The 25663-nt window shown below is 39.7% G+C and overlaps 1 protein-coding gene across 5 annotated transcripts in view; it reads left to right on the forward strand.

Moving 5' to 3' along the window:
• The window catches only part of HPS5 (HPS5 biogenesis of lysosomal organelles complex 2 subunit 2), a 46492-nt gene extending 21049 nt beyond the window's left edge, over nucleotides 1-25443 (forward strand). For all 5 annotated transcript variants that reach the window (XM_025878401.2, XM_073904886.1, XM_073904887.1 and 2 more), the window contains 15 exons: nucleotides 4090-4178; nucleotides 7007-7185; nucleotides 7691-7849; nucleotides 8432-8618; nucleotides 9297-9420; nucleotides 10605-10754; nucleotides 12105-12182; nucleotides 12475-13052; nucleotides 15420-15540; nucleotides 15716-15871; nucleotides 16607-16726; nucleotides 18227-18340; nucleotides 19630-19736; nucleotides 22247-22517; nucleotides 24548-25443. In XM_025878401.2, the coding sequence (XP_025734186.2) occupies nucleotides 4090-4178; nucleotides 7007-7185; nucleotides 7691-7849; nucleotides 8432-8618; nucleotides 9297-9420; nucleotides 10605-10754; nucleotides 12105-12182; nucleotides 12475-13052; nucleotides 15420-15540; nucleotides 15716-15871; nucleotides 16607-16726; nucleotides 18227-18340; nucleotides 19630-19736; nucleotides 22247-22517; nucleotides 24548-24608 (2494 nt within the window). In that variant the 3' untranslated portion in view covers nucleotides 24609-25443. The remainder of the gene's footprint in view (nucleotides 1-4089; nucleotides 4179-7006; nucleotides 7186-7690; nucleotides 7850-8431; nucleotides 8619-9296; nucleotides 9421-10604; nucleotides 10755-12104; nucleotides 12183-12474; nucleotides 13053-15419; nucleotides 15541-15715; nucleotides 15872-16606; nucleotides 16727-18226; nucleotides 18341-19629; nucleotides 19737-22246; nucleotides 22518-24547) is intronic.
• Nucleotides 25444-25663: the final 220 nt, after the last annotated feature.

The following is a 25663-nucleotide window of genomic DNA, read 5'->3' on the forward strand; positions in this document are numbered from 1 at the left end:
CTATGTTACATGAAGTGTTCTAAGAGGAATAAAAAGATCATAGAAATATGCTGCTTTTTTTGGTTTCAAATTGACCTCAACCAGTTAGACAATCTGTAATTGTCAGGGACATTCTGATAATTAGAGCTAAGAACTGTCGGTACTGTTTCTTTCATAATCTCCCCTACCTGGTGGGAGGTTACAGTGAAAGCAAGTCTCAGACTGAAGTCAGCCACACACATATGTATGTCAGAAACCTAATTGTAGAACTTTTCCTTGTAAGTTTGGTAAGCTTTCAACTCTGTGTCCTTTAGGTGCTCTGACAAGTACCTTGCATGAAAGATCTGCTTGAGGCACATATTCTAACCATATTCTAACATTTTTTTAGACGGGGAGAGCACAGAGGGCGAGTGAGAGGGAGAAGCAGACTTCCTGCTGAGCAGAGAGCCAGATGTGGGGCTCGATCCCAGGACCTTGAGATCATGACTTGAGCTGAAGGCAGATGCTTAACTGACTGAGCCACCCAGGCGCCCCATATTCAGCCATATTCTAACATCAGGGTTTGGCTAGCCTTCCAGGTGGATTAGGTGCAAAAGTCCACTATTAAGTGGCAGCACAGAGTGCCACTAAAGGCTGGGTTTGCCGATTCTTACATCTTGTTCTACATGTGTGGTAGTGCCAGTGTATGATTTCCAGCCAATCTGCATATCTTGAACTCATTTCATCAATGGATATTATTTCTAATATCCCTTAGACTAATGTATAAGATCTCTAAAGCAGATTCAGAGAATGTTATTTTAGAGGTTGTTTTAGGATAGTCTGATTGGGTTCTTTCATCAAAGGCTAACTGCTCTTAGAATGTGATTAAAAAAAAAACAACTATTGAAATGTTAACTAATTGCCCCTAATGTATGTATATGTTACACTGCCTACACTGACATATTTAAAATTAAATTGTAGACAATTTAACATATTCTTTTTTTTTTTAAGATTTTATTTATTTATCTGACAGCGAGAGAGGGAACACAAGCAGGGGGAGTGGGAGAGGGAGAAGCAGGCTTCCCGCTGAGCAGGGAGCCCGATGTGGGGCTCGATCCCAGGACCCTGGGATCATGACCTGAGCCGAAGGCAGACGCTTAACAACTGAGCCACCCAGGCGTCCCCAATTTAACATATTCCTAATTCACTCTGAAAATGAGAAAAAATGAGTATTCATAATTAGATAAAGCATATTAAAAACTCTTGCTTTATGGCACTTAGTATGATTTATAGTTACATATTCATACAACATTTATGTCTGTCTTACTCTTAGACAGTTGCATAAGGGCTTTGTGTCTGTTTTGTTCCTTACATTATTCTCAGCACTTAGCATAGTGTTTGGCACGTGATAGACACTTGCTGACTGTGGTTTGATTTGCAAGGAAGCCCTTTACAAGAGTACGTTTTCTAATGGCAAGGCCACAGTTGGCTTGGTTCTCCTGGTAGAGTTATATCTTTGAGTTAAGCTATTTAAAGCTCCTGTTACAGTTTCTGCCATAGCATACAAAGCTCTTAATGATCTGGCTCTGCCTACTCCGCAGCTTAGGTAATAACGCCAATTTGAAGCCTGCGCTGACTCCTCCAGCAGGATTAGATTAGACACTTACTCCCAGGCACTATTGTCACATCTTGTTCATTCCTCTGTCACCACCCCTCTTTCACTGTACCATGAATATCCAAGCCAGCACCATATTGTCAACTCCTTTGCTATGGGCTCTGTCTTAGGCACACAGAAAGCTCTCAAGTAACAGATCAGTTAAACAATTCAATAAAGATTTTTTTTTTAAACATGAGTAGGAAGGTTTTTTGTTTACTTTTTTCCCCACCTATTTGCTTGTGTCCAATGGTAACCTTTACTCTTACACCCACAAGTCCCAAAGGAAGCAAATATACTGTTTTCTTTTGGGCAGACAGTATCGCTTTCCCTTCCTTGACTTTTATTATTTAAGATTTTATTTATTTGACAGAGAGAGAGCGAGAGCAGGAACACAAGCAGGGGGAGTGGGAGAGAGAGAAGCAGGCTTCCCGCTGAGCAGGGAGCCCGACTCGGGACTCAATCCCAGGACCCTGGGATCATGACCTGAGCCGAAGGCAGACACTTAACGACTGAGCCACCCAGGTGCCCCTCCTTTCCTTGACTTTTAAAGCGGTGCTCTTAGGCTGTGTCTTAGTCTGTTTATTATCAATGAAAGTACAAGGGGATGAGAGATGTATAAATTACAAAGTATGAGCTCTTACAGAAGCCCCCCTCCTAAGATTTCCTAAGGAATCTTTCCAAGCTGAGTATTAAGTTTAGTGTCAAAATCTTTTATCTCTACTCAGGGATCCTCTGGCTTATTTTTTTCTTCTTTGGCTCCTGAACGTAGCCTTCCAGTTTTTCTTCCTTTGGATTAGCATTCTGACCGTTTCTTCTATCTTTGTGTCAAAGATTATTTTCTCATAGGGACAGTGACTTTGTCTTACATTGGCAAAATGTTTAATATTTATGTGAGGACCTAGTTCCTTTTAAATATCACTCCTAGTGTTTCATACCCACATAGTACTATTTTTAGTACTCTTGGGGGTATAAATAAAAAAATGGTCCCTGTTCTTTTTTTTTTTTTAATTTTTTTTGTTTATTAGAGAGTGTGTGCATGCGTGCACATGTTGGGAGGAGGGGCAGAGGGAGAGGGAGAGAGAAGCTCAAGTAGAGCCCCAGCTGGGCATGGAGACTGACACAGGAGTCGATCTCATGACCCTGAGATCACTACCTGAGCCAAAATGCAAGAGTCAAATGCTTAACCAGCTAAGCCACACAGGTGCCCCAGTGTCGTTCTTGAGATTATAATTTGTTGGAGAGATGTGGTGTTTCTACAAAAAACTTAACAATAATAAAAAATAAGGGTTGCAACAGTGCAGTACGTGACTAAGTACCATATGAATGGGGAACAGGGTTGACAGGAAATAGGGTGAGTGCAGGAGGAAGAGCAGTTGCTGTGGGCTCTTGGAGGATTCTTGGAGGATTCCAGAGGGGAGTAACACTTCTGTGATCCTTGGGAGGTGGCTAGAGTGAGAGCATTATAAGCTGGGATGCTGACTGAGGGAAAGAAGCAGAGATGACCCATTGGTATATGAGAAATAGTAGCAGCCTTGAGAGAGTATATGAGTAAATATAAGCAAAGGAGTATGGAAAGAGAGGAGCAGAGATGGAGAGTACCAGAGGACTGGAAAAGGTGGCCCAGGAACGTGCAGTGTCCTGGAGTCCGGGGAGGTGAGATTCAGGCAGGAAGGAACAATCAGGAGGGTTGGCCCCTGCTTGAGCATCAAGAAGAAAGTAAATAAGGAAGGGTTATTTGGTTTGGCACTTAAGAAATCTATGACTTTATGAAAATGTCAGGGTTCTGGGTAATAGTTGGTGGGTGGGTCAGTGAGGGTAAATGAGGGAAGAAGTAGATTCTGTGAGGTGTAGAGTAAACTTTAGTCCATGTTTTGGAGCCAGACTTTCCTTGGGTTTATTATTTTATCTGAGTTTCAGGGGTTTTTGTTTTTGTTTTTATAAAATAGGGAAAAGCACATCTATCTTGATGAGTTGCCACAAAGTTAGGTAATATAGAAAGAACCTTTGATAAAGCTCCTGGCAGATAGTTGACCAGGAGTTTTCAGCCTTTTATTGCCTGCACACAACTAAGGGCATCAAAATACTACCATCCCTAAGTGCGGCTCACTAGAGCAGTGATTTGTGGTGAGGTGCGTAGTCATTTTAAATGTGCCCTCTTCATACTAGTGATGGGAAGTTTAGGTGCTTTAACAAACATTAGATAAAGTACCAGCCTTTTCTTTTTTTAGAAGGCTTTTAGTGTATGTATCTAAAGTTTTCCCAATTTAGTACCATATTATGCTATTTTTTAAGGGGCTCTTGTTACAGACATGAAAGAGGTGTTAGGACTTGATTAACTGGATCACTGTTGTATTTTCTTTGTACAGTCTCAATTTAATAGCTGACGTGAGGGTCTGAATTCAGGGAATTAGATCATAAACTTCTGTATCCATGCAAACTAGGATTCTCTTAACTTCTTCCCTTTTCTTTGGTAGTGAGCACTGTGTACTGACTTGGACAGAAAGAGGAATTTATATTTTCATTCCTCACAATGTTCAAGTTCTTCTCTGGAGTGAAGTCAAAGGTAATTATATTTTTCTTTATGTAATTTTATTTTATTTTTAAGGATTTTATTTACTTATTTGAGAGAGAGAGCATGAGCAGGGAGAGAAGGCTGGGATCATGACCTGAGCCAAAGGCAGATGCTTAACCGACTGAGCCACCCAGGTGTCCCCTTCCTTGTAATTTTTAATCTCATGCTTGTGAAAGATTCAATTATCATAGGAGAATTCTTTTGCGGTGTGAAAAGTAGAAAAATAGACTGAGGTGGCGTTTCTTTTAAAGATTAATGTCGGGGCGCCTGGGTGGCTCAGTTAAGCATCTACCTCCAGCTCAGGTCATGATACCAGAGTCCTGGGAGTGAGCCCCACATCGGGCTCCCTGCATAGCGGGGGTCTGCTTCTCCCTCTACCCCTCACCCTGCTCGTGCACTCTCTCTCTCTCACTTGCTGTCTCTCTCAAATAAATAAAAATCTTAAAAAAAATAAAGATTAACGTCCTAGATGTTTCCCATTGTAATGTATTTCCCAAGCATACGCTTGTGAATTTGTGTTCAGTTATTCAGTTTTTCATGGATAATTTTATTTTTTATTTATTTTTTAGGTAGGCTCCATGCACAGAACCCAAGATGGGGCTTGAACTCAGAACCCTGAGATCAAGACCTGGGCTGAAGAGTCAGTTGCTTAAGCGACTGTGCCTCCCCATGGTGCCCCTTCATGGATAATTTTAAATACAATTTTCACTTATTCTTAAATATTAGTAACTACTGCTAAAGATTGAATGGGTTAATTTTTTCCTTCTATTTACCCTGAATCTTTATCCCCATTAGAAGTCTTGCTTTAGCTTCCGTTTTGTGACTTAATAGTTTGAGGTTCAAGAAGACCTTGCGGGGGTGCACCTGGGTGGCTCAGACGGTTCAACGTCTGCCTTCTGCTCGGGTCCTGATCCCAGAGTCCTGGGATCGAGCCCTGCATCGGGCTCCCCGCTCAGCGGGGAGTCTGCTTCTCCCTCTCCCTCTGCCTGCGGCTCCCCCTGCTTGTGCTCTCTCTCTGTCAAATAAAAAAATGAATAAAATCTTAAAAAAAAAAAGTCCATGTGGGAACAGCATTTTACATGACTGAGGCAGAGAAAATCGGTTTTTTTTTTCGTTTAAACCAAAAATGAAAGAAATCTTGCATCATTAGCATTGCTAACTCAGAGAATATATCTTATCCTTTTGGGTCATTTTCTACATTGTAGAAATGTAAGAAAGAGGAACCATTACTTATTGATCTGATTAATACTGATTTCTTGTGGATTAAGTTGCTAAAGTTGTCCCTCGAAAACAAGTTTGTTTTTTAAAAATTGACATATACAGTGTATGAGTTTAAAGTATACAAAGTATTGATTTGATAGTTATATAGTTAACCCTTGAACAATGTGGGGACTTAGGGCCATAGACCCCTGTGCAGTCAAAAACCTGCATGTAACTTTTGACTCCCCCAAAACTTTACTACTAATAGCCTGCTGTTGACCTTGCTATTAACATCCTTTGTATGTTATATGTATTATTTGCTGTATTCTTACAATAAAGTAAGCTAGAGAACATTATTAAGAAAATCACAGGAAAGAGAAAATACATTTAGTACACCGTATTAATTGAAAAAAATTTGCATATCCATGGACCCATGCCATTCAAACCCAGGTTGTTCAAGGGTCAGCTATATATTGCAATATGATTACTGTCTTTTGTGATGAGAACTTTTAAGATCTAGTCTCTTAGCAGCTTTGCGTTATATGATACGGTATTAACTGTAATCACGATGCTGTGCATTAGACCTCTAGCTTATTTGTCTTCTAATTGCAAGTGTGTACCCCTTGACCAATATCCCCCACCCCTCTAGTCCCTGGTTTCCACCATTCTACTCTGCTTCTGCTTGTTTGGCTTTTTTAGATTGCACCTATAAGTGAGATCAAAAACTAGGCTTTTAAGTTCTTTCATGATGTTCTGCCAAGATAGGTATTTTCTCATGAACTCTCAATTTACATACTGTGTTAAAATCCATTCATTGACATCAGATTGTAACTCTCAGAAATGTTGTCATCTCATCTCTAATGTAGAGTGCTCTTTTAAAGCCCCAATTTCTTTTCACAGAAAGTGGCATTTTATTTTACTATTACTATTTTTAATTCCAGTATAGTTAACATACAGTGTAATATTAGTTTCAGATGTACAGTATAGTGATTCAACAATTTTATACATCACCATGTGCTCACCACGACAAGTGCACTCAATCCCCATCACCTATTTCACCCATTCCCCCACCAGCCTCCCCTCTGGTGATCATCAGTTTGTTCTCTGTAATTAAGAGTCTCTTTCTTGGTTTGTCTCTTTCTCTCTTTTTCCTTTGCTCATTTGTTTTGTTTAGAAAGTAGCATTTTTTTAAAAATTTATTTGAGAACGAGAGAGCAAGAGAGAGAGAGCACAAGCAGGGTGAAGGGCAGACGGAGAAGTAGGCTCCCTGCTGAGCAGGGAGCCTGACGTCGGGCTTGATCTTGGGACTCTGGGATCATGACCTGAGCTGAAGGCAGACACTTAACCAACTGAGCCACCCAGGTGCCCCAGAAAGTAGCATTTTAAACATAGAATTTTAGATAAGAGAGATGTGGTTTTGTCTCTCTTTTATTTTTGATCTTTTTAGAAGTGTCTAAAATATGATTTCTTCATTGAATTGCAGGTATAATAGAGATGAAATTCAGGCAAGCCAAACTCAATATAAAAAGTGAATTTATTAGAATAATTTCAGTCCTTACCAACATGGAAAAGGAGTATTTGGTTAACCTTCTCTGTGTTCACCCCTGTGGGTTTTGTAGATATTCAGGATGTGGCTGTCTGCAAGAATGAGCTGTTCTGTTTGCACCTAAACGGGAAAGTCTCACATCTTTCTCTGTTGTCTGTGGAACGCTGTGTGGAACGCCTGCTGAGGAGAGGCCTGTGGAACCTGGCTGCTCGCACTTGCTGTCTTTTCCAAAACTCTCTTATTGCCAGCAGAGTGAGTCAGAGAGCTTACATGTTCACCTGGGTTGTTAGAATTACCCTAGCTGGTGGAAGTGTGCTATAAAGTTTATTGTCTTTATTAGCCTTGTCTGTATGACCTACAGGTAAAGCAGCAATAAATCCCTAAAGGAGGCATGACAGACAAATCTAGGAGTGGGTGGAGGGTAAGAAAAAGGGTATACTTCCCATTTAAAAAATTTTTTTACATTTTCTGAGAAACTTACTTGAATTTCAGGCCTTGTTTTAAGGGGGATGATTGTGTATACGGTAACTCTTAATTCCTAAAATCATTCTCATTAAGTCCTTCACTAGCTTATTAAACCTCTTTAAAGCACCTTTGAGGTTTTATCTTCTCTGTTAAACCTCTTTCAGTATATTGGCCACTGAGTGCTCGCTTCGGCAGCACATAAACTAAAAATTCAGTATATTGGCCACTGAATTTAGATTTAGTTATAAATAGTAAGCTATTCTATTTGGTTTCCACTTAATCCTTTCATTAGGGAAGAAAATCTTTGACTGTGGATAAATTGGAGCATTTGAAGTCTCAGCTGGACGTCACAACCTATAATAATCTAATTTCTCAACTGGAAGAATTGATCTTAAAATTTGAACCTTTGGATTCAGCTTGCAGCAGTAGAAGAAGCTCCATTTCGTCACATGTAGGTATTTTTACTTTTTAAAAGGTTTATCTGCACAGTACGGTTTTTCTTCCTTAGGTTGTACTCAAATATCTCTTAAGATCCCAAAGCTTACCTTTCTCTCCATGTAGTAGATTTGGGGTGGGGGGAGAGTTGCCAAGAGGAGGCTTTCTTTCAGCTGTTGGGCAGCCCTTATGAAGCCTCCATTTACGTGTATCTTGGAGCCACATTTTGTCTCATTGTTTATTATATTCTGTTTCCACATGTACCTCATATAGCCAGCAGCTCAAGTTAAGTTGCTCCTAATACGTGATTTCGGATGCTTCATGCTAATTAGAGTCATAGTGCAGCTCAGGATTGTCTCTTTGCAGCCCCGTTCTCACTGCCAGGATTCATGGAGGCAAGCTAGGGGAAGACGGTAGCGGGCTGTCATCAGTCCGTGAGTTCAGTGAGCCAGCTGCCAGGGACCTAAACCTTGTTAAACCATAATTGTTGCTATTGACTTGCTACTTACTCGTGTTGGTTGTTCTCTTAAAAAAATTTTTTTTTGTGTTATAAAGGGAAGTTTCACTTCGATTTTTGGGGGATCTTTTTTATTTTTAGGAAAGTTTCAGCATCTTGGACTCTGGTATTTATCGGATCATTAGCAGTAGAAGAAGCAGTCAGTCAGATGAAGACTCTTGTTCCCTTCATAGTCAGACCCTCTCAGAAGATGAGAGACTCAAAGAATTCACCTCACCTCAAGAAGAGGACCAACCAGATCAGTGTTGGAGCTCACACGGAAATGAAGGTGATGGTGGTGTGCTTTGTTGGTTGCTGATAGGAAGCAGTTATTTTCTGTGACTTCTATTTGCCAGGATTAACTTATGCATTAAGTTTTTTGTGTGGTGGTAATAATCTTTATTATGTTGATAGACTTTCCACTCAGACCTGTAGATCTGCTTGCCACTGAAAGAATGGGTTTATGTTTAGTTGTGTTTTTCACCCTCCTGTTCAGGCTAACATTGATACAGTCCCTAATTATGATCATGCATCAAAGTGCTGGAAAAGTTAAGAAAAGAGGTCATTAACCAGTGAAGTAGAACAATTTTATCTTGACTAACCAAATTATTTTCCATCAGGATTGAAAAATTACTACAGTTTTGGGGGCCATTGCCTTCACTTTTCGATGTTCGAGTATTCCTGTGATGAACTGTTGAGAAGAGATTAATAGAGACTCTAAACCTTCTTTTTGACTTATGGGGATTCAGGGTTAGTAGGAAAATGAAGGTACCTGCCTAAGTGTTTTATATGTGGACCATCCCATGCATCTTGTAAACCTGTGTTCTGCTCATTTGTATCTGGGTCAGTTGTGATTTTGGTATGGAACCCTTCATTTCCTCTGGTTTATTCATTTCAGAATTTTTTTTAAAGGTTAAAAAAACCTTGTGCGATTAAATTTTCTTTTTCCCTCGATTCCATTCATTAGACAGTGTTTCTCATGCTCCTGTGACATTTGAGACAGATAAGAACGAAACTTTTCTCCCCTTCGGCATCCCGCTATCATTTCGTTCTCCATCTCCTCTTGTGTCTCTTCAGGCTGTCAAGGAAAGGTAAGTTAGTCTTGTCACTGAATCCCATTTGTTTCACTTCAGTTGTCACATTAAGTACTTTTGTCCTGAGAATGGAAAGACATTTATTTAGTTAATTTATTTTTAAAAAGATATTTATCTGAGACAGAATGCATGCGAGTGGGGGGGGGAGGGGCAGAGGGAGAGGGAGAAGCTGACTCCCCGCTGAGCAGGGAGCCTGATGCTGCTGAGCAGGGAGCCTGATGCCAATGCGACATGGAGCTTGATCCCAGGACCCCAGTATCATGACCCAAGCCAAAGGCTGATGCTTAACTGACTGAGCCACCAGGTGCCCTTGGAAAGATATTTTAAATGAGAAAAAATGAAAGCCTCTAGGTTATTTCTCATATAACCTGTTACCTGAGGCTATTAACTTCTCATTTCCATCTTGGGCAATTTAGCTTCCCTCTTTGAGCAGTTGGATATTTGAATTGTTTTAAAATGTGCCCTCCACCCCAGACAGAGCAAAAGTTTGAAAAATCTGTTTTTCCCTCATCCCTGATAGGAACAGTTTCTATATATCATTAGTCTTTTCTTGATCCTTTCTCAGTTTGGGCTCAGAATTGGAGACTCTTCAGAAGTCTTTCTAACTACTCCATGGGCCTAGAATTGGCGTTCGAGTTTGAGAGAAAAGATTTTGTAAAGCTACTTAACTGCTTATCTGAGTCTTTTATGGGTTTTTGTTTTGTTTGTTTTTTAATTTTAATTCCAGTATAGTTAACATACAGTGTTACATTAGTTTCAGATGTACAATACAGTGATTCAATTACCAGATGCAGTTTTGCTTGTAAAGGAATATATATTGTTACTAGTTAGCCACTGAGTTTCATGGAGAAATTCTGCTATTTCTCTGGCCAAGATGGGGCAGGTGATCACATGGCCTCCTTTGCCTAAGTTGACAGAAACATTGTAGACATATCTGGAGTTAAAGACTTTCTTTAGTACTGAATCAAAGCAGTTTAGTAAATGAAGTGAATCCTTATTATACTGTAAATTTTACATGGGCCTTATATGAAATACATAGTTGATTAGGGAAGTTGCTATAAGCATAGTCTTTCTATTCAGTCCGAGTTGCCTTTCTAGGACTAACAGGAACATAGAGAACTCAGGTACTGAATTTTTCATTCTTGGGAGTAATGAGGGTTTTTTTGGTATTTGACTTCCAGTGTTTCTAGCTTTGTGCGTAAAACTACTGAGAAGATTGGCACCCTTCATACAAGCCCTGATCTGAAAATAAGACCAGAACCCAGAGGTGATGAGCAGTTCTGTGAAGACGAGATGAGTCCAGGCACCTGCCCAAAGGAACAAGACACTGAGTAAGCTCTTGCATATAAATCTGGGTAAATGCTAGAGGACTCAGCTGGCATTTTGAAGAAAGCCCTAGACTCTGTGCTATTGGAGAAGGCACATCTATGACCCTGTTCATTGTAGATTGTGTAGCTCATAAAAAATGTGAATACCATAAAGTAAGTTTTGGAAAATGACATCTATCCATAGCAGATCTTTTGAGAGAGAGTTTTAGTTGAGCACCTTTTTCATCCTTGCATAGCTTCCCTCTCCTCCAAATCTCTTCAAACTTCTGGGCTGTTAGAGAAGAGTATTAGATAAGAGTAGGATGACCAGTGGTCGAGGCCCTGTCCTTGCTGTGCTTCTGACTAGCATGTGGCCTTGGGTAAGTCACTAATGCTCTCTGGCCTGTGAAATGAGAGCATTGGCACTGAGGTCTTGCCAGGTACCTTCTTAACGATATGCTGGTGCCATCGTCCTCGCGTAGTGGAGTGGTGGCAGAGCCCTTGGTCTGGCATAGTGTGAAGTGTCTGCCCACCTGGTCTCTGCCCTAACTCACAGTTCAGGGGATCTGAGCATTAGAAGCATGCAAGCTCAGCACTAGGGACTGAGTGCCCCACAGGCCCAGTGTATGTGGACAGTCAGATGAAATAGAATAGTTTCGTGAATCCATGTATTTATAGGACCAAAAAAAAAAAAAAAAGTACAGGTATTGCTGTGGCATTGAAGGCAGCCCTCAGTCTGACCTTAGCCCCCCTTTCCAGCCTCATTTCCAGCCACATCCTTCCAAGCGCTCTTAAGTGGGTACACTTCACTACCTTTCTTTATGTTGTTTCTTTCACCTGCACACTGTTCCCCCCACCCATCCCCCCTTTTTTCCTAACACATGTACCGCCTCCAGGGGAAGGCATCCCTTGATTGCCTCATCAGAATAATTACTTTTTTTTTTTTTTTAAGATTTTATTTATTTTTTGACAGAGGGAGACAGTGAAAGAGGGAACACAAGCAGGGGGAGTGGGAGAGGGGGAAGCAGGCTTTCCACGGAGCAGGGAGCTCCCAGGACCCTGAGATCATGACCTGAGCCGAAGGCAGACACTTAATGACTGAGCCACCCAGGTGCCCCAGAATAATTACTCCTTGTCCTGTGCTTACATAGCACAATGCTTGTGTTGCTCTTTAGCATTTGTTTTATTCTCATTTATGTTATAGTTAGTTGTTTGCATACCTTTCTTTCTCACTTGAGTTTACTCATCTTGAGGCTGTGGACCATTTTTTGTACTCCTCTGTTTGTGTCATGTAATATTAAGTACAATACTTGCCACTTAGAAACAGCGTCTAAGGATGCTGTAATCCCCTTTAACTCTTTTCACACTTTCTAGGGGCAAAAAAGAAGTAATTAGTCAACCTCCAGAAGAAGACAAGCTCCAAGAGCTCAAAATAGCAACAGCAGAAGCAATGTGAGTATTTATGAATGAGAGAGTTTTATAGTGAATGGGAATGACTTTGAGGTCATCAGTAGTGGTCCTGAGACTGTGGGGGCAGAGGTAGTCTCATTTGTAATTGAAATTCAGCAGTTAGTATTAAAGTTAACACTCTTTGTATTTTCATCTTGCTGAGATAATTGTTGAAGAGTTTAAAAGTAACATTTATTTCCAAGAAGTATGTTTTATCCAGTAGGTTTGTTTAGCATGAAATAATTTGTTTTAAAAAAACACATGGAGCATAAATTGCATTGTCTGTTTTGTGTAGGACCAAGCTACAGGACCCGCTGGTTTTGTTTGAACCCACATCTCTGAGGATGGTCTTACAGGAGTGGCTTTCACAGTTAGAAAAAACGTTTGCTGTGAAGGACTTTTCAGGTATTTCAGATACTGGCAACTCATCCACGACATCAAACCAGGATGTGCTATTGTTTGACCAGTCAAAAAAAGAAATACTAGATGAAGATAATGAAAAAGAAAAAAGAGAGTCTTTAGGCAATGAAGGACCTGTTGATCCAACAGCATGTGAATCTACAAATAGTCTGAGGGAGCCCCTGGATGACCTTTTCCAAGTCTGTTCTCCGTGCAGCATAGCTAATGGTCTTCAGAAGGACCTGGCTGAATTGACAACGTTGTGTTTGGAATTGAACGTATTGAATTCTGAGACCAAAAGCACAAGTGGATGTGTGGACCACACTCTGCAGCAGTACTCTCCTGAAATTCTGGCTTGCCAGTTCATAAAGAAGTACTTTTTTCTCCTGGACTTGAAAAGAGCAAAAGAGAGTATCAAACTTGGTTATGCTAGCAGTCCTTGTGTTTGGGATACTTTTATTGACGGATTGACAGGTAATAATCAGATTGCCTTATCAAATAGAAATTAATGTAGAGAACACTAGCATCTTAGCATTTTCACATTTAAAGAAAAAAACTTAAGTACAAAATCACTTCTATTCTGGGCAACCTCCATTCCGTTTCCCCCTCAGTTTATTAATTTTTAATAGTTTTTCAAACATTGGTTTCATTTGCAATGGTATTATAAGTAATTCATTTTATTTCTCTCACAGTCATACTCAGAAAATGCATATAGCAATGTTGGAGAAGTTGGGGTTAAAGTAAAACATTTTATAAATGCAGATATATAAAAACAAGAAAATCCTTTATATAATTTACTAATGCAGAGATAATCTATGCCATTTATTGAGTACTTACTGTGCATCAGATATTATGCTAAACACTTCATAGGCATCATCTCATTTCTTCCTTACAAGTGTCTTCAGAGTAGGTGGTGTTATTCCATTTAATGGGTGAAGAAACTGAGGCACAGAGAGATTGTAATAGTTGAGCAGGCTAAACTGCTGTAGTAAATACCTCCCAATAACTCGGATACAATAGAAGTTCGTTTCCATGAAGAAGCTCTCTTCCATGTGGTAATCCAGGGTTCCAAGTTTCTTCCATTTCTTTGAACTCCTTCTTCCTTTGGGCCTGTGATTGAGAATGGATTGCTATGTCCAGGGGAATGCATGTGGAAGGGGCAAACATGCTATGCCCTCTTAGAGGCCTGACCTTGTAGTGCCTGACATCTCTCCTTTTAATGTCACATTGGTGAGAATTTTATCACATGGTCCCCTTACCTGTGAAAGAGACTGGGAAATGTAAGCTCTCCAGGTGTCTAGAAGGAAGGGAATGGTACGGGTGAAGAGCTTGCATGTCTATCTCAGGGATTTTGGTGGATTAACAGCAGTCTCCATTTCACACTTGACTGAAAGTATGTGTCATCCTCCTGTGGAAACCGGCTCTCATACTTCAGACCATGCATGCTCTTTACAATGTATAGTCCCATGTTTTTGACTAATTGATTTACCAAAAGTTAACAATCACAAATAAAGATACATTTTTATATTGTCTGACTTAAAGATCTTCACGTTTTCTAGAAACATGACCTGTAGTTATTGTTCTGCTTCAGTTCACATTTAGCAGTTAAAAGCATAAGAAATGATTTCAGTTTCTTTCTCTAAGTTGAGGTAGACTGTCTTTTATATGAAATAAAATTTAATTCTCTTCCAGTAGGTTCACATTATAATGTTTCACATTATTACTTACTGGAACTTTGCAATATCTGTCTCATATGGGATCACACCCAACCCTGAAAAGAGTCTGATCAGCCTGAGTGGTTGTTAACTTATTACCAGAGCTGGCTAGAGCCCCAGTGGGTTGGGTACTTTGAGATGATGCAGCTGCTTGCTTGAATTTAGGGGGAGACGTTTGGCTTAGCCCCACCCAGTTATAAAGCTTGCCCTCACATCTCCAGCTGTAAATGCTGGTTGCCTTCTCTGAATTTGTTCAAGTACTTACTGCCTGACACAATCAAATAGGCAATAATGAAATTGGGGAAAAATGATTTTAAAAAACCATGTATCAGAAATGGAAGGTTGGGTTTTTAGAAATGATCTGAACAGGTTCCACCTTTTTGCTAATGATGTCATTAAGGAAAACAGCTTTTGGAACTGTTCTTGGGAACGGTCTTCAGAGCCAGTTGAAAACTCCAAAAAACTCATTTTAGGGGCTCCTGGCTGGCTCAGTCAGTGGAACATGCAACTTTTGATCTCTGAATTATAAATTCGAGCCCCACGTTGGGTGTAGAGATAACTTAAAATCTTAAAAAAAACCTCACTGTAGATTCATGTGAGTGTGTATTATATATATAATATATATATATTTTAAACTACAAGTTTCAACTAGATCATCACTCACACTTGGCTGTAACTGATGTTTATTAAAAATAGGTGAAATTTTAATTTTATTTTGTTCAAAAAGATGGGGTTCTAGGAAAAATGATAAATTTGGCCTTGGTATATACTATATATATACGTATGTACATATTATATACACACATATATATGTTCTATTGATTTAGTGTATAACACATATATTCTAATATATGTTACCTTTTTTGAGGGTGATAGTGGCTTATATATTGGTTATGTGTTCTTTTCTCTTGTTAAAAAAATTACAGTGTGCTTTGCCTCCCAATTTGATTTTAAGGTCTTAAAAAGTAGGGATTGTGTGTCTTGTTCTTTTTTTTGTCCTTCAATGCTTAAACATTGTGCCATGCACCCAGGAGGTCCATGACTAATGATAGTTGAATGAATGTATTCATGAATTGAATATTTATAGCTATGAGATGAAAGGAAAAGGGTGTGCTTTATCTTTCAGAAATGGCAAGTTCCAGTCCTACATATATGGAGATGGAAGAAGGAGACTTACCAACAAGATTAAAGTTATTGAATGACTCTGTCCCCTTTGGCAATCCTTTGTTGATTGCTTATGCTGCCCGGTAAGTTGTCATATATGTTGTTTATATGAATAAGGCATGTGTTTTTTTGTTTGTGTCTTAATCTCTAAAGTTTTACTCAGTTGCCTTGTTATTTTTATTTCTAATAAGTGCTTAGACATGTAACCAAGTTACATCATCTCACTGAAGTTGGGGACTAACTTGTTTTTAAATGCAGATTGTATGAGAAGTTTGGAGAATCTGCCCTTCGGTCCTTAATCAGGTTTTACCCATCTATTTTGCCTTCGGATGTCATGCAACTTTGTCATCATCATCCTGCTCAGTTTTTGGCCTATTTAGACAGTTTGGTGAAATCGAGGCCTGAAGACCAACGGTGAGAAGGCGAGAACATTTGCAGACTCCCCTTTGCTTTGATAGGGCATTATTTCCCTTGTAGAAGCCGTTGTAACGTTTTTACTGCCAACTACCACAGAGCCGAGGCTCCTCCTATGGAAGAGGATGATTACAGTCCTTGCCCTTCTGTCACAGTCCATAGCATACACTGAATATGCGCAGACCATGTTCTCTTCCCTCCCCCCGCTCAGGGATTCTCAAATGATCAGAGTAAAATTAAAGCCCTGCTTCAGGTCCTCCGCTAAGACGGATAAGCTTCCTTGTTGTCTGGGCTGAGTGGATTTATTGCCACCTCTTTGTTGATAACATCCCAGCTTTTTGCAGGGTCTCATCTTTTTGTGGATCTGAGTTCTAGCTTTGCTGCTTTTTTAGATTGAGGCCTCATTTCCTATTTACGCATGGCCCTTGGTTGTTGAAACCAGCAACATCCCCCCTCCCACCGCCACCACCTTTTTTCCTCTGATTGATTTACATGTGCCATACTGGCCTTCTTTCTCTCTCTCTTTTTTTTTGGCCCTTTGACATTTTCCTTATTATCTTGAGTTCACCTTTTCATTTAAAAGGCTGTCAGATTTTCACCTGCATTTCTAGACATTTTGTAGCAGAGCATTTTCATCTATTATTTTGATCCCCTAATATTTTCTTCACATTCCCATATTTTATGTCTCCTTTCTCAGCATGAAGATTGGTGATTTTGTCCCCAACTTTCTTTTAGGCCATCCTTCCTTGAGTCCCTTCTACAACCAGAGTCTTTGAGATTGGATTGGCTGCTTTTGGCCATGTCCCACGATGCTCCCCCAAGCACAAGCACGATGGACAACGAAGGAAACCCCAGGTACAGAAATTCTCTTTCTAAGCTGTGATGTTCTTCTGGAATGAAATGGCTTTATTCACATGTAGCATTCTGGGCTTTCTTCAGGAACAGCTGTGGAAGAGACTGACTCAAGTCACAATAGTAATGAGACTGAGTGTACTTCTTAGTGGTTCTGAACACTTTTTAAGTTACAGATCTTACAAGAATCTGGTGATTCCTCTCAGAAAAATGCATATCCCTGCACAATTTTGCACATGATTTCAGGTTAAACTGACCCCCTGAAGCTCTTTCATGGATCCACATTAAGAGTCCTTGATGATTCAATCTGTATTAGAGGAAGAAAATTGTATTTTTTTTCCTAGAAAATTTCTAGACATAGCTTGATTTGGGACTAAGAAAAAAAAACTATAAAAAAATACGCACTGATACATGTAATGTATTAGAAATGTTCCTTGTATTTTCCTCTAGGAGAAGCTTTTTAAAAGCCCCCCAAGTGCCTATCTTATATGCTTAGACAAAAGCTCTAGAAGGACATACAATGGCTGTCTACGAGTGATGAATTATAGGCTTCTTTTTTTGCTTTTGATTACTTAAAGTGTCTATTTTTTAAAAATAAACAGGTAATCGATTTTACTGGAAAAGCAGAATTGACATAAATTAAAATTACGTATTTGCATATTGTGATTAATAACCTCAATCAACCAGCAAACTTTAAGGACATATAAGCAAGCAAGCAAGCAAGCACCAAATATTTACAGAACCACAGAGAAATTTGAAGTACCACTGTAGACTAGTGATAAAGAAGGCCTTTATCCCTTTAAAGGTGTTTAATGCCTTCCACATATAAATATAGTTAGCTGCCTATAGCTTTTCATATAGCTGATCCTGTCCAGGGTTTATGGCAAGAAACTAAAGAGGAATTGTTGCCCAAAATTTGGATGAGTGGAATACAGTGAGAGAAAAAGTATAACCAGATTTATATTTAACTAGATGAATGTAGTTACAAAACAATTAGGAAATAAAACCTGTCAGTGACAGATATACATATAAAAATTAAAATAAAAGTAAAAGTTACTAAAAAATAAACAGGTATTGGGATGCCTGGGTGGTTCAGTTGGTTGGGCGTCTTCCTTCGGCTCAGGTCATGATCCCAGGGTCCTGGGATCGAGTCCCGCATCAGTCTCCCTGCTCAGTGAGGAGCCTGCTTCTCCCTCTGCCTGCTCTGTCTGCCCCTTCCCATTTGTATGCGTGGTCTCTCTCCCTGACAAATAAATAAATAATTTTTTTTTTTTTTAAAAAGAGCTTTTTAAAAAATAAATAAAAAAAATAAAAAATAAACAGGTAATTTGTATAGGAAAAATAGCTATTTTTAATTTTTCAAAAGCCAAGTAGAAATGTTTGAAAAATACAATAGTAATGGAACAAATAAAATTAAACTCTGTTCTTACCTATTAGATGATGAATAAACATTTTGTAGAATGTATTTCCTATTCCATTTACTGAGAGCTTTTCATTTCACAGGGCTCATTCACACTTGTGTTCGTGGGGTTATAGCCAGCTGATGCTTCATCTCATTAAACTACCTGCAGATTTTACAACCAAAGAGAAAATGACTGACATCTGTAAGTCTCATGGGTAAGTGAGAATATTTTTAGAAGCTGAAGTTAGGATTAGAATCATCTTATTTAATAGCTTTGTAGCAAAGGACTTGAATTGGTATGCTTTATCATTTGGGAATTCTCTTTACTACAGAAAAGTACCTTTTGTTTTAAGTAATAGTAGAGTAAACGTCTGTTTAAATTTTGTGCGTATTTTTTCTTTGCGTAGAAGAGACTGGCCCTTGCTAATTCCTCTCTCCCCCTGGTACTTAGTAGCTAGCCCCAGTTCTCAGGCACTTAGGTGGTATTCAGTTAAGCATCAGACTGTGTGATAATTGATGCAGGGTTCTCAAGAAGGGAGAGATCAGAATGTGCTCAGTAGAAGTGCTGGTGAAGGACTTAAGGAGGAGGTGAGACTTTGGAGGTAAAAGCCCTGAAGGCTGGACAGGATTTGTATTGTTAAAGGAGCCCAAGAGGAGGGCAGGGCAGGTGAGAGAAATAGCAGGAGCAGGAGAAACTGACATTGCTTTTTGTCTGGACCACATATCAGTTCTTTATTGCTTGGTGGTGTTACCTTATGGCTCCACCTGGATTATCATCTTCTGGAGCTAGGGACCTGTGTCTTCCTTTTTCCTCATAATGCATCAATTCATACAGTGGTAGGTACTGGATACATATTTGTTCATTGATAATAAGAGATGAGACTAGTCGGGTGTGGTGGGTGATGAGATCATATAGGACCTTGAAAGCTCATCAGAAGAATTTAGTTGCCAGTAGAGACCTTTTAGACCTTGGGGTACAGAAATGACATGATAAAAATGGAGCTTTCTGGAGATCATTTCTGGTGTCATACATGAGAAAGAAATGGGACATTCTGAAGGAAAATGTGAGACTTAAAGACAATGGGTATAGCAAATGAAGGAGGGCAAAAAGTCAAGGAAAACTTCCATAGTTTGCATATTTGGGGAAGAAATCTGAAAGTTTATAAAGTATTTAAGGTTATATATTTCATAATTGGTGCTTTGCCTCAAATGTCAGTATCTATCTCTAGCTTTTATTCTTTTTTTTCTTAAACACTCCAGATTGGGCTATCTAATAGAACTGTCTGTGATAATGGAAATATTGTACTACATTGTCCAATATGGTAGCCACTAGCCACTTTGGCTATTGAAAACTTGAAATATGGATTGGTCAGCTGAAGAACTGACTTTTTACTTAATTTAAATTTAAGTAGCCACATGTAGCTAGCATCTACTATATTGAACAGCAGAGCTCCAGATAAATTCACTGTTTTGATTCCTTTTTTCAACTTTGTTCTCTTTAAAGTTTCTGGCCTGGATATCTTTCTCTTTGTTTGGAGCTAGAGAGAAGAAGAGAGGCCTTCACCAACATTGTGTACCTAGATGATATGAGCCTGATGGAAGGGGACAATGGTATGTAAATCCCAACTGGTTACTCTTGGTTGTAGTGTTTTAGAAGTCACTGTGGACTTTTCAGTAAAGAAATTTGGTGAACATTTTGATGATCCTGTATGTAATTCTCTAATTCTAGCTAGCTGTCAAATTTGTGGAGGTTTGTTTTTTGTTGTTGTTTTTGTGTTTTGGTTTTTTTTTAAGATTTTATTAGAGAGTGAGTGAGAGAGAGCAGAAGCGAGGGGAGGGGCGGAGGGAGAGGGAGAAGCATGCTCCCTGCTGAGCAGGGAGCCCGACACAGGACTCAATCCCAGGACCCTGGGACTATGACCCAAGCTGAAGGCAGACATTTAACCAACTGAGACACCCAGGCGTCCTGGAGGTTTGTTTTTTTGTTGTTGTTTGTTTTGTTCGTTTATCTATACCACTTAGTATATTATGAAATCATAATTAGGAATAAACTACAGGCAACTTTTCTATTAATGAATGCCTACTGTGTGTTAGGCACTATACTAGGTCCTTTTTCATTTGCCGTTTAAATGAGATAACAAGCCTTTGGAATAGTTACTGTTATTTCTGATTTACAGAAGTTATAACTGAGGCCTAGAGGAAGGAGAGTTAGTTTCCCCAAAGCCATACCACTGGTGGAGCAGGTGTTCAGACCCAGGTCTGACTCTGTCTAAAGTTTTTGTTCAGATTCTTTTCTCAGCACTAACCTTTTACACAGCCAAAAGTTAGATATCATCAAAATGAACTTAAAGTGGCGTGGCAGTCAGCTTTTCCTAAGCTTTCACAGGTATTTAGATAATTAAAAAAAATTTTTTTTAATTTTCATCAATCCAACACAGATAAAATGACAATCAGAAGGCGAGGCTTTGACATACTGGTATCTGATGCTTGAGACTCTGTCTTGGGTGTTTTGTAGTGTGGCTTTATTCGTCTCAGTGCAAAGATGCCAACTGTGTGACATCAGGGTCCTTCTTTCAGCACTGTGACCTACAGCCTGGTTCAGCCCTGTTGGTGTAGAAGAGGGAAAGTTTGAACAGGGCAGAGAAGCCAATTGACTGGCAAGTGTTAGCTTCCGATGTCCCAACTATCGCAAAGATTACTGAGATCATCTGTTTCAGAAATGAAGAAGAGGGCCAGGAGGTTCTACAGGACTAGAGCTGTAGACATGGATACACTCCTGAAAAATAACCAGAATAGTTAAGATAGACATGGTTTATATTTTTCAAGTTACAACACGATGTTTATTATAGATAAAAACTGAAAATTTAGGAAGCATAAAGAAAGTATCCCTTAAAATCTTTTCTGCCCAGATAGTCTGAATATTTTGTTAAAGTAATAATAGCAGCTGTTCTTACCCTTGGTATATTAAATGGGGGTCTTTTCTTGACACTTCTGTTTCCCCATAACTCATATTAATCACTCTTCAAGGCATGTTGGTTTTATTGCCAGATGTAGATCTCCTATCTGTGTACCTACTTTTGCTCCACCACCAGCTCCGGTCCTAGCTACTTGCCTAGATGGCTGCAGGAACCTCAGAATTAAGTCATCTGGTTTCCATTCTCTCCCACCTTTAATCCATTTGCCCTGTAGCAGCTAGAAGCGATCTTTTACAAAAATTGGATGATGTGGCTCTCCTCCTTGAAGCCCCTTACGTGGAACTCAAAATCCAGGCCTTTGTGCACTGTAGGCCTTTCTTTGAGTTCCTTGAATTCAAGTTCTGTCCTGTCTCAAGTCACCTTCCATGTTTCCTTTGTCGGAAATGCAGGCTCCTTCACCTTCCGTTCCTGACGCCCTGCGACCTCAAGCTGCCCATAGTTGAGGCACAGGCACGTGCTCTCTAAGCTTGCCTGGTCTTTCAACTCTCTGCTTACCTGTCCCTCCTCATGGAGCCTTTCTCAGATCCTCCCCCAAACCTGCCATTTTCTCTAATGGTTCCCTGATCTTTTTTTTTTTTTTTTAATATTTAATTTATTGAGAGAGAGAACACAAGAGAACAAGCAGGGGGAAGTGGCAGGCAGAGGGAGAAGCAGGCTCCCCCCGAGCAAGGAGCCCAGTGTGGGACTTGAGACCTGAGCTGAAGGCAGATGCTTAACCGACTGAGCCACTCAGGCACCCTGGTTCCCTGATGTTTATCGCACTTAGCCCAGTTTGTAAGTACAGATTTATTTCTGTGTTTATCTAAGGTTCTGCCCCCTTTACTAGACTGTGAGCTCCACAAGAACGCAGGGCTCATCATGTCTGGTTGGTCCCTCACTGCACCTTGGGTGCCTAACCTGGACTATACCTGGGAAATTCCTGAGTGAGCCAAGTGAAGAAGAATTTTGGAGCTAATATTGTGACTTCTCCTTATCATTATTTATTCAACAAATGTTCGGAAAGCAACTTTGTGTTAGGATGATGAGATTATGTTCTTAGGTTTTGGTATTAAACGTGTTCAGAAATGGTTTTGACCACCTCCTGCACACAGGCAGAGTGCTAAGGGCCATTAGAGCTAACAGGTGTGTGTTTCTCTGTGTGCATAGGCTGGATCCCAGAGACTGTGGAGGAATGGAAGCTTCTCCTACATCTCGTACAGAACAAGAGCACACAGCTGGCCCCCCAGAAGTCACCAAATGGAAACTTCAGTGATGGGCCTTCCCCCATCAACATGGAGAATGTGGCACTCCTGTTAGCTAAGGCCATGGGCCCAGATTGGGCCTGGTCACTGCTACAGGAATGTGGTTTGACCCTGGAGCTGTCAGAGAGGTTTACCAGAACCTGTGATATCCTAAGGATTGCTGAGAAAAGGCAGAGGTAATACTTGTCACACCCTTTCCACAGGTGCTTGGGGAACGTAGATGCTCACAGATTTTCAGAAGTGGGTAGGGCTCTAGAGATCATTCAGCCCCAGCCGGTCACTAACAGCTGAGGGGGCTGAGACTCATCTGCTGATGAAGTCGATTGAGGGATGAGCCTAAAGTAATGTTGTGTTTCACAGTCATGACCGATACACTGTGCAGATCAGTGTGAATACCCAAAGTTGACATGTATTAGTTCTCGAAGACGGTTACTAGTACCAAATGTCAAATTGTCTCAGGACTTTTTTGGTTTTTGTTTTCATCGTGGTAAAATACAGATAACGTAAAATTTACCATCTTAACCATTTTTAAGTGTTTGGTTCAGTAGTGTTAAGGTATATCCATATCATCTTGCAAAACTTCAACTTGATGCGTTAAGCAATGACTCCTCGTCACTCCCTCCGTGCAGCTTCTGGCAGCCACTAGTCTGCCTTCTGTCGCTGTAATTTTGACTGCAGTGGTCTCCCCTTATCCAAGGGGTTATGTTCCCCAAGACTCCCAGTGGATACCTGAAACCATGGATTTACTGAACCCATATATGTACTATGTTGTTTCCTATACGTGCATACCTATGATAGTTTAATTTGTAAATTAGACACAGTAAGAGATTAATAATAACTAATAAAAATAGAACAGTTATGACAGCATACCATAATAAAGGTTATGTGAATGTGGTCTTTCTCTCTGTCTCCATTTCTCTCTCTCTCTGTCTTTCAAAATATCTTACTGTACTGTACTCACCCCTCTTGTGATGGTGTGAGATGATAAAATGCCCATGTGATGAGGTGAACTGAGGTGAACGACATAGGCATTGTGACATAGTGTTAGGCTGTTCTTTTTTTTTAAAGATTTTATTTATTTATTTGAGAGAGAATGAGATAGAGCATGAGAGGGGGGAGGGTCAGAGGGAGAAGGAGACTCCCCGCTGAGCAGGGAGCCTGATGCGGGACTCGATCCTGGGACTCCAGGATCATGACCTGAGCCGAAGGCAGTCGCTCAACCAACTGAGCCACCCAGGCGCCCCAGTCTTAGGCTATTCTTGACCTTCTGATGATATATCAGAAGGAGGATCATTTGCTTCTGGACTGTGGTTGACCGTGGGTATCTGAAACCATAGAAAACAAAACTGTGGATAAAGGAGGACTACTGTATTAATAAGTATCTTACATAAGTGGATTCATATGGTGCTTGTCTTTTTGTGACTGGCTTTTATTTCACTTAGCATAATGTTTTTAAGGTTCATTCATATTACAGCATGTGCCAGAATTTCCTTCCCTTTTAGGGTTGAATAATACTCCATTGTGTGGACATACCATGTTTTGTTTATCTATTCATCTGTCTTATGGACACTTGGGATGCTTCTACCTCGTGGCTATTATGAGTAATGCTGCTATGAACATGGATGTACAGATGTCTCTTGGAGACTCTGCTTCTAATTCTTTTGGGTGTGTACCTAGAAGTGGAATTGCTAGAACACATGGAATTCTATTTTTAATTTTTTGAGGAACTGTCATACTGTTTTCCATAAGGGTTACACTGTGTTACATTCCCACCAGAAGTGCACAAGGGTTCCATTTTCTCCATGTTCTCACCAACACTAGTTATTTTCTTTTTGATAGTAGCAATCCCTAATGGGCATGAGGTGAGAAGTCATTGCGGTTTTTATTTGCATTTCCCTAATGATTAATGATGTTGAGCATCTTTTCATACACTTGTTGACTGTTTGTATATCATCTTTGGAGACCTGTCTATTCATGTCCATTTGCCTATTTTTTAATTGCATTGTTTTTTTGATGTATGAATTTTTTGTATATTTTGGATATTTACCCTTTATCAGATTCATGATTCACTCTGTTGACTATGTCTTTTGATGCACAGAATCAGTCAGTTTTTTGAATCCTTTAATTCTTTGTGGGTTTTAAAAAGTTTTGTAAAGAAAAAACAACGAAAACTAAATGCACTTGTTTCTTTTCTTTCGGATTTCAGAGCCTTGATACAAAGCATGCTTGAAAAATGTGATCGGTTTCTCTGGTCTCAGCAGGCCTAGTGGAAGAAGATTCAGCAGATGTCACAATGTTTTGAGAAAAACTGAATCATGCTCCTGAACCTCCTGAGTGCATTTGCTGTTGAAGGAAAGGTACCACCTGAAAACCCTGCCACCTTACCGGGGGTACTTTTGTCAGTGTCTGTAACTTCTGCATTTGTGGCTCTACCTGTGACCTCAGTGTTTCTCAACCAGGGTTGAATTTTGAAAGGATTCAGTCCTTGTTTGCTGAAATGAAGTGCTCTGGAATCAGAATTTGAAAGTTCACAGCCATGCAGGTCTTATTCTGAACTATAGTATTATTTTCTCCTTGCTAGTGGATTGGGGGAATTACTTTCCTATTGTGACTCACGTAGAGAGCAGAATTTTCTCATCCTGGTTGCATGAAGACAGATAAAGTAACTGACAGGAGTTGAATTCTTTTTATATCTTACCTGGAATAGTTGAGAAATTACTGAAGTGAGACCTGGCGGAATGGAATTAGCACATCAAATAAGTGAAACACTGAAAATTCAAATTACATGAAATTAGATATTTACATGAAATGACCCCATATTTAAATTGAGCTAATTTAAAATATATTTTTCTCAGTATTTGACTTTTTCTAATCTGAACCTATATACAAATGACTAATTTATTACTAGAAATGTTTTATCTCTAATCTTTCCTAAACAGTGGTCCAAAGGAATCATGCACTTTTTAAAAGCCATAATAAAGGAAAGCTAAGTACTAACAAACACTGTAGTAGGCACTTGTACTAGAATGCTTTCCTCAGGCTCCTGTACATTTACATAGCATGTTACATTAATAATAAATGTAAAATCTGTTTTTATTTGAATAGATCTGTATCTATTAACATAATAACAAATAATAATAACATAAATAAACTCAATAAACATGAGTTTACTGTGAACAGTTTGCGGGAAGGTGTGGGGTAAACTCAATGTGGAATAAGAAAAGTGTTGGATACGTTGAATGGTTCACTTTTTTTCATTCGTAACACAGCCAGAGAGCTACAGACAGAAATGGCTGTCATACTTCCACATGGTATTGGAGAT

The sequence above is a fragment of the Callorhinus ursinus genome, unplaced genomic scaffold (assembly GCF_003265705.2).
Source record: "Callorhinus ursinus isolate GAN/ISIS: 27379988/994484 unplaced genomic scaffold, GSC_fseal_2.0 scaffold21, whole genome shotgun sequence".
Classification (NCBI taxonomy): Eukaryota; Metazoa; Chordata; class Mammalia; order Carnivora; family Otariidae; genus Callorhinus; species Callorhinus ursinus.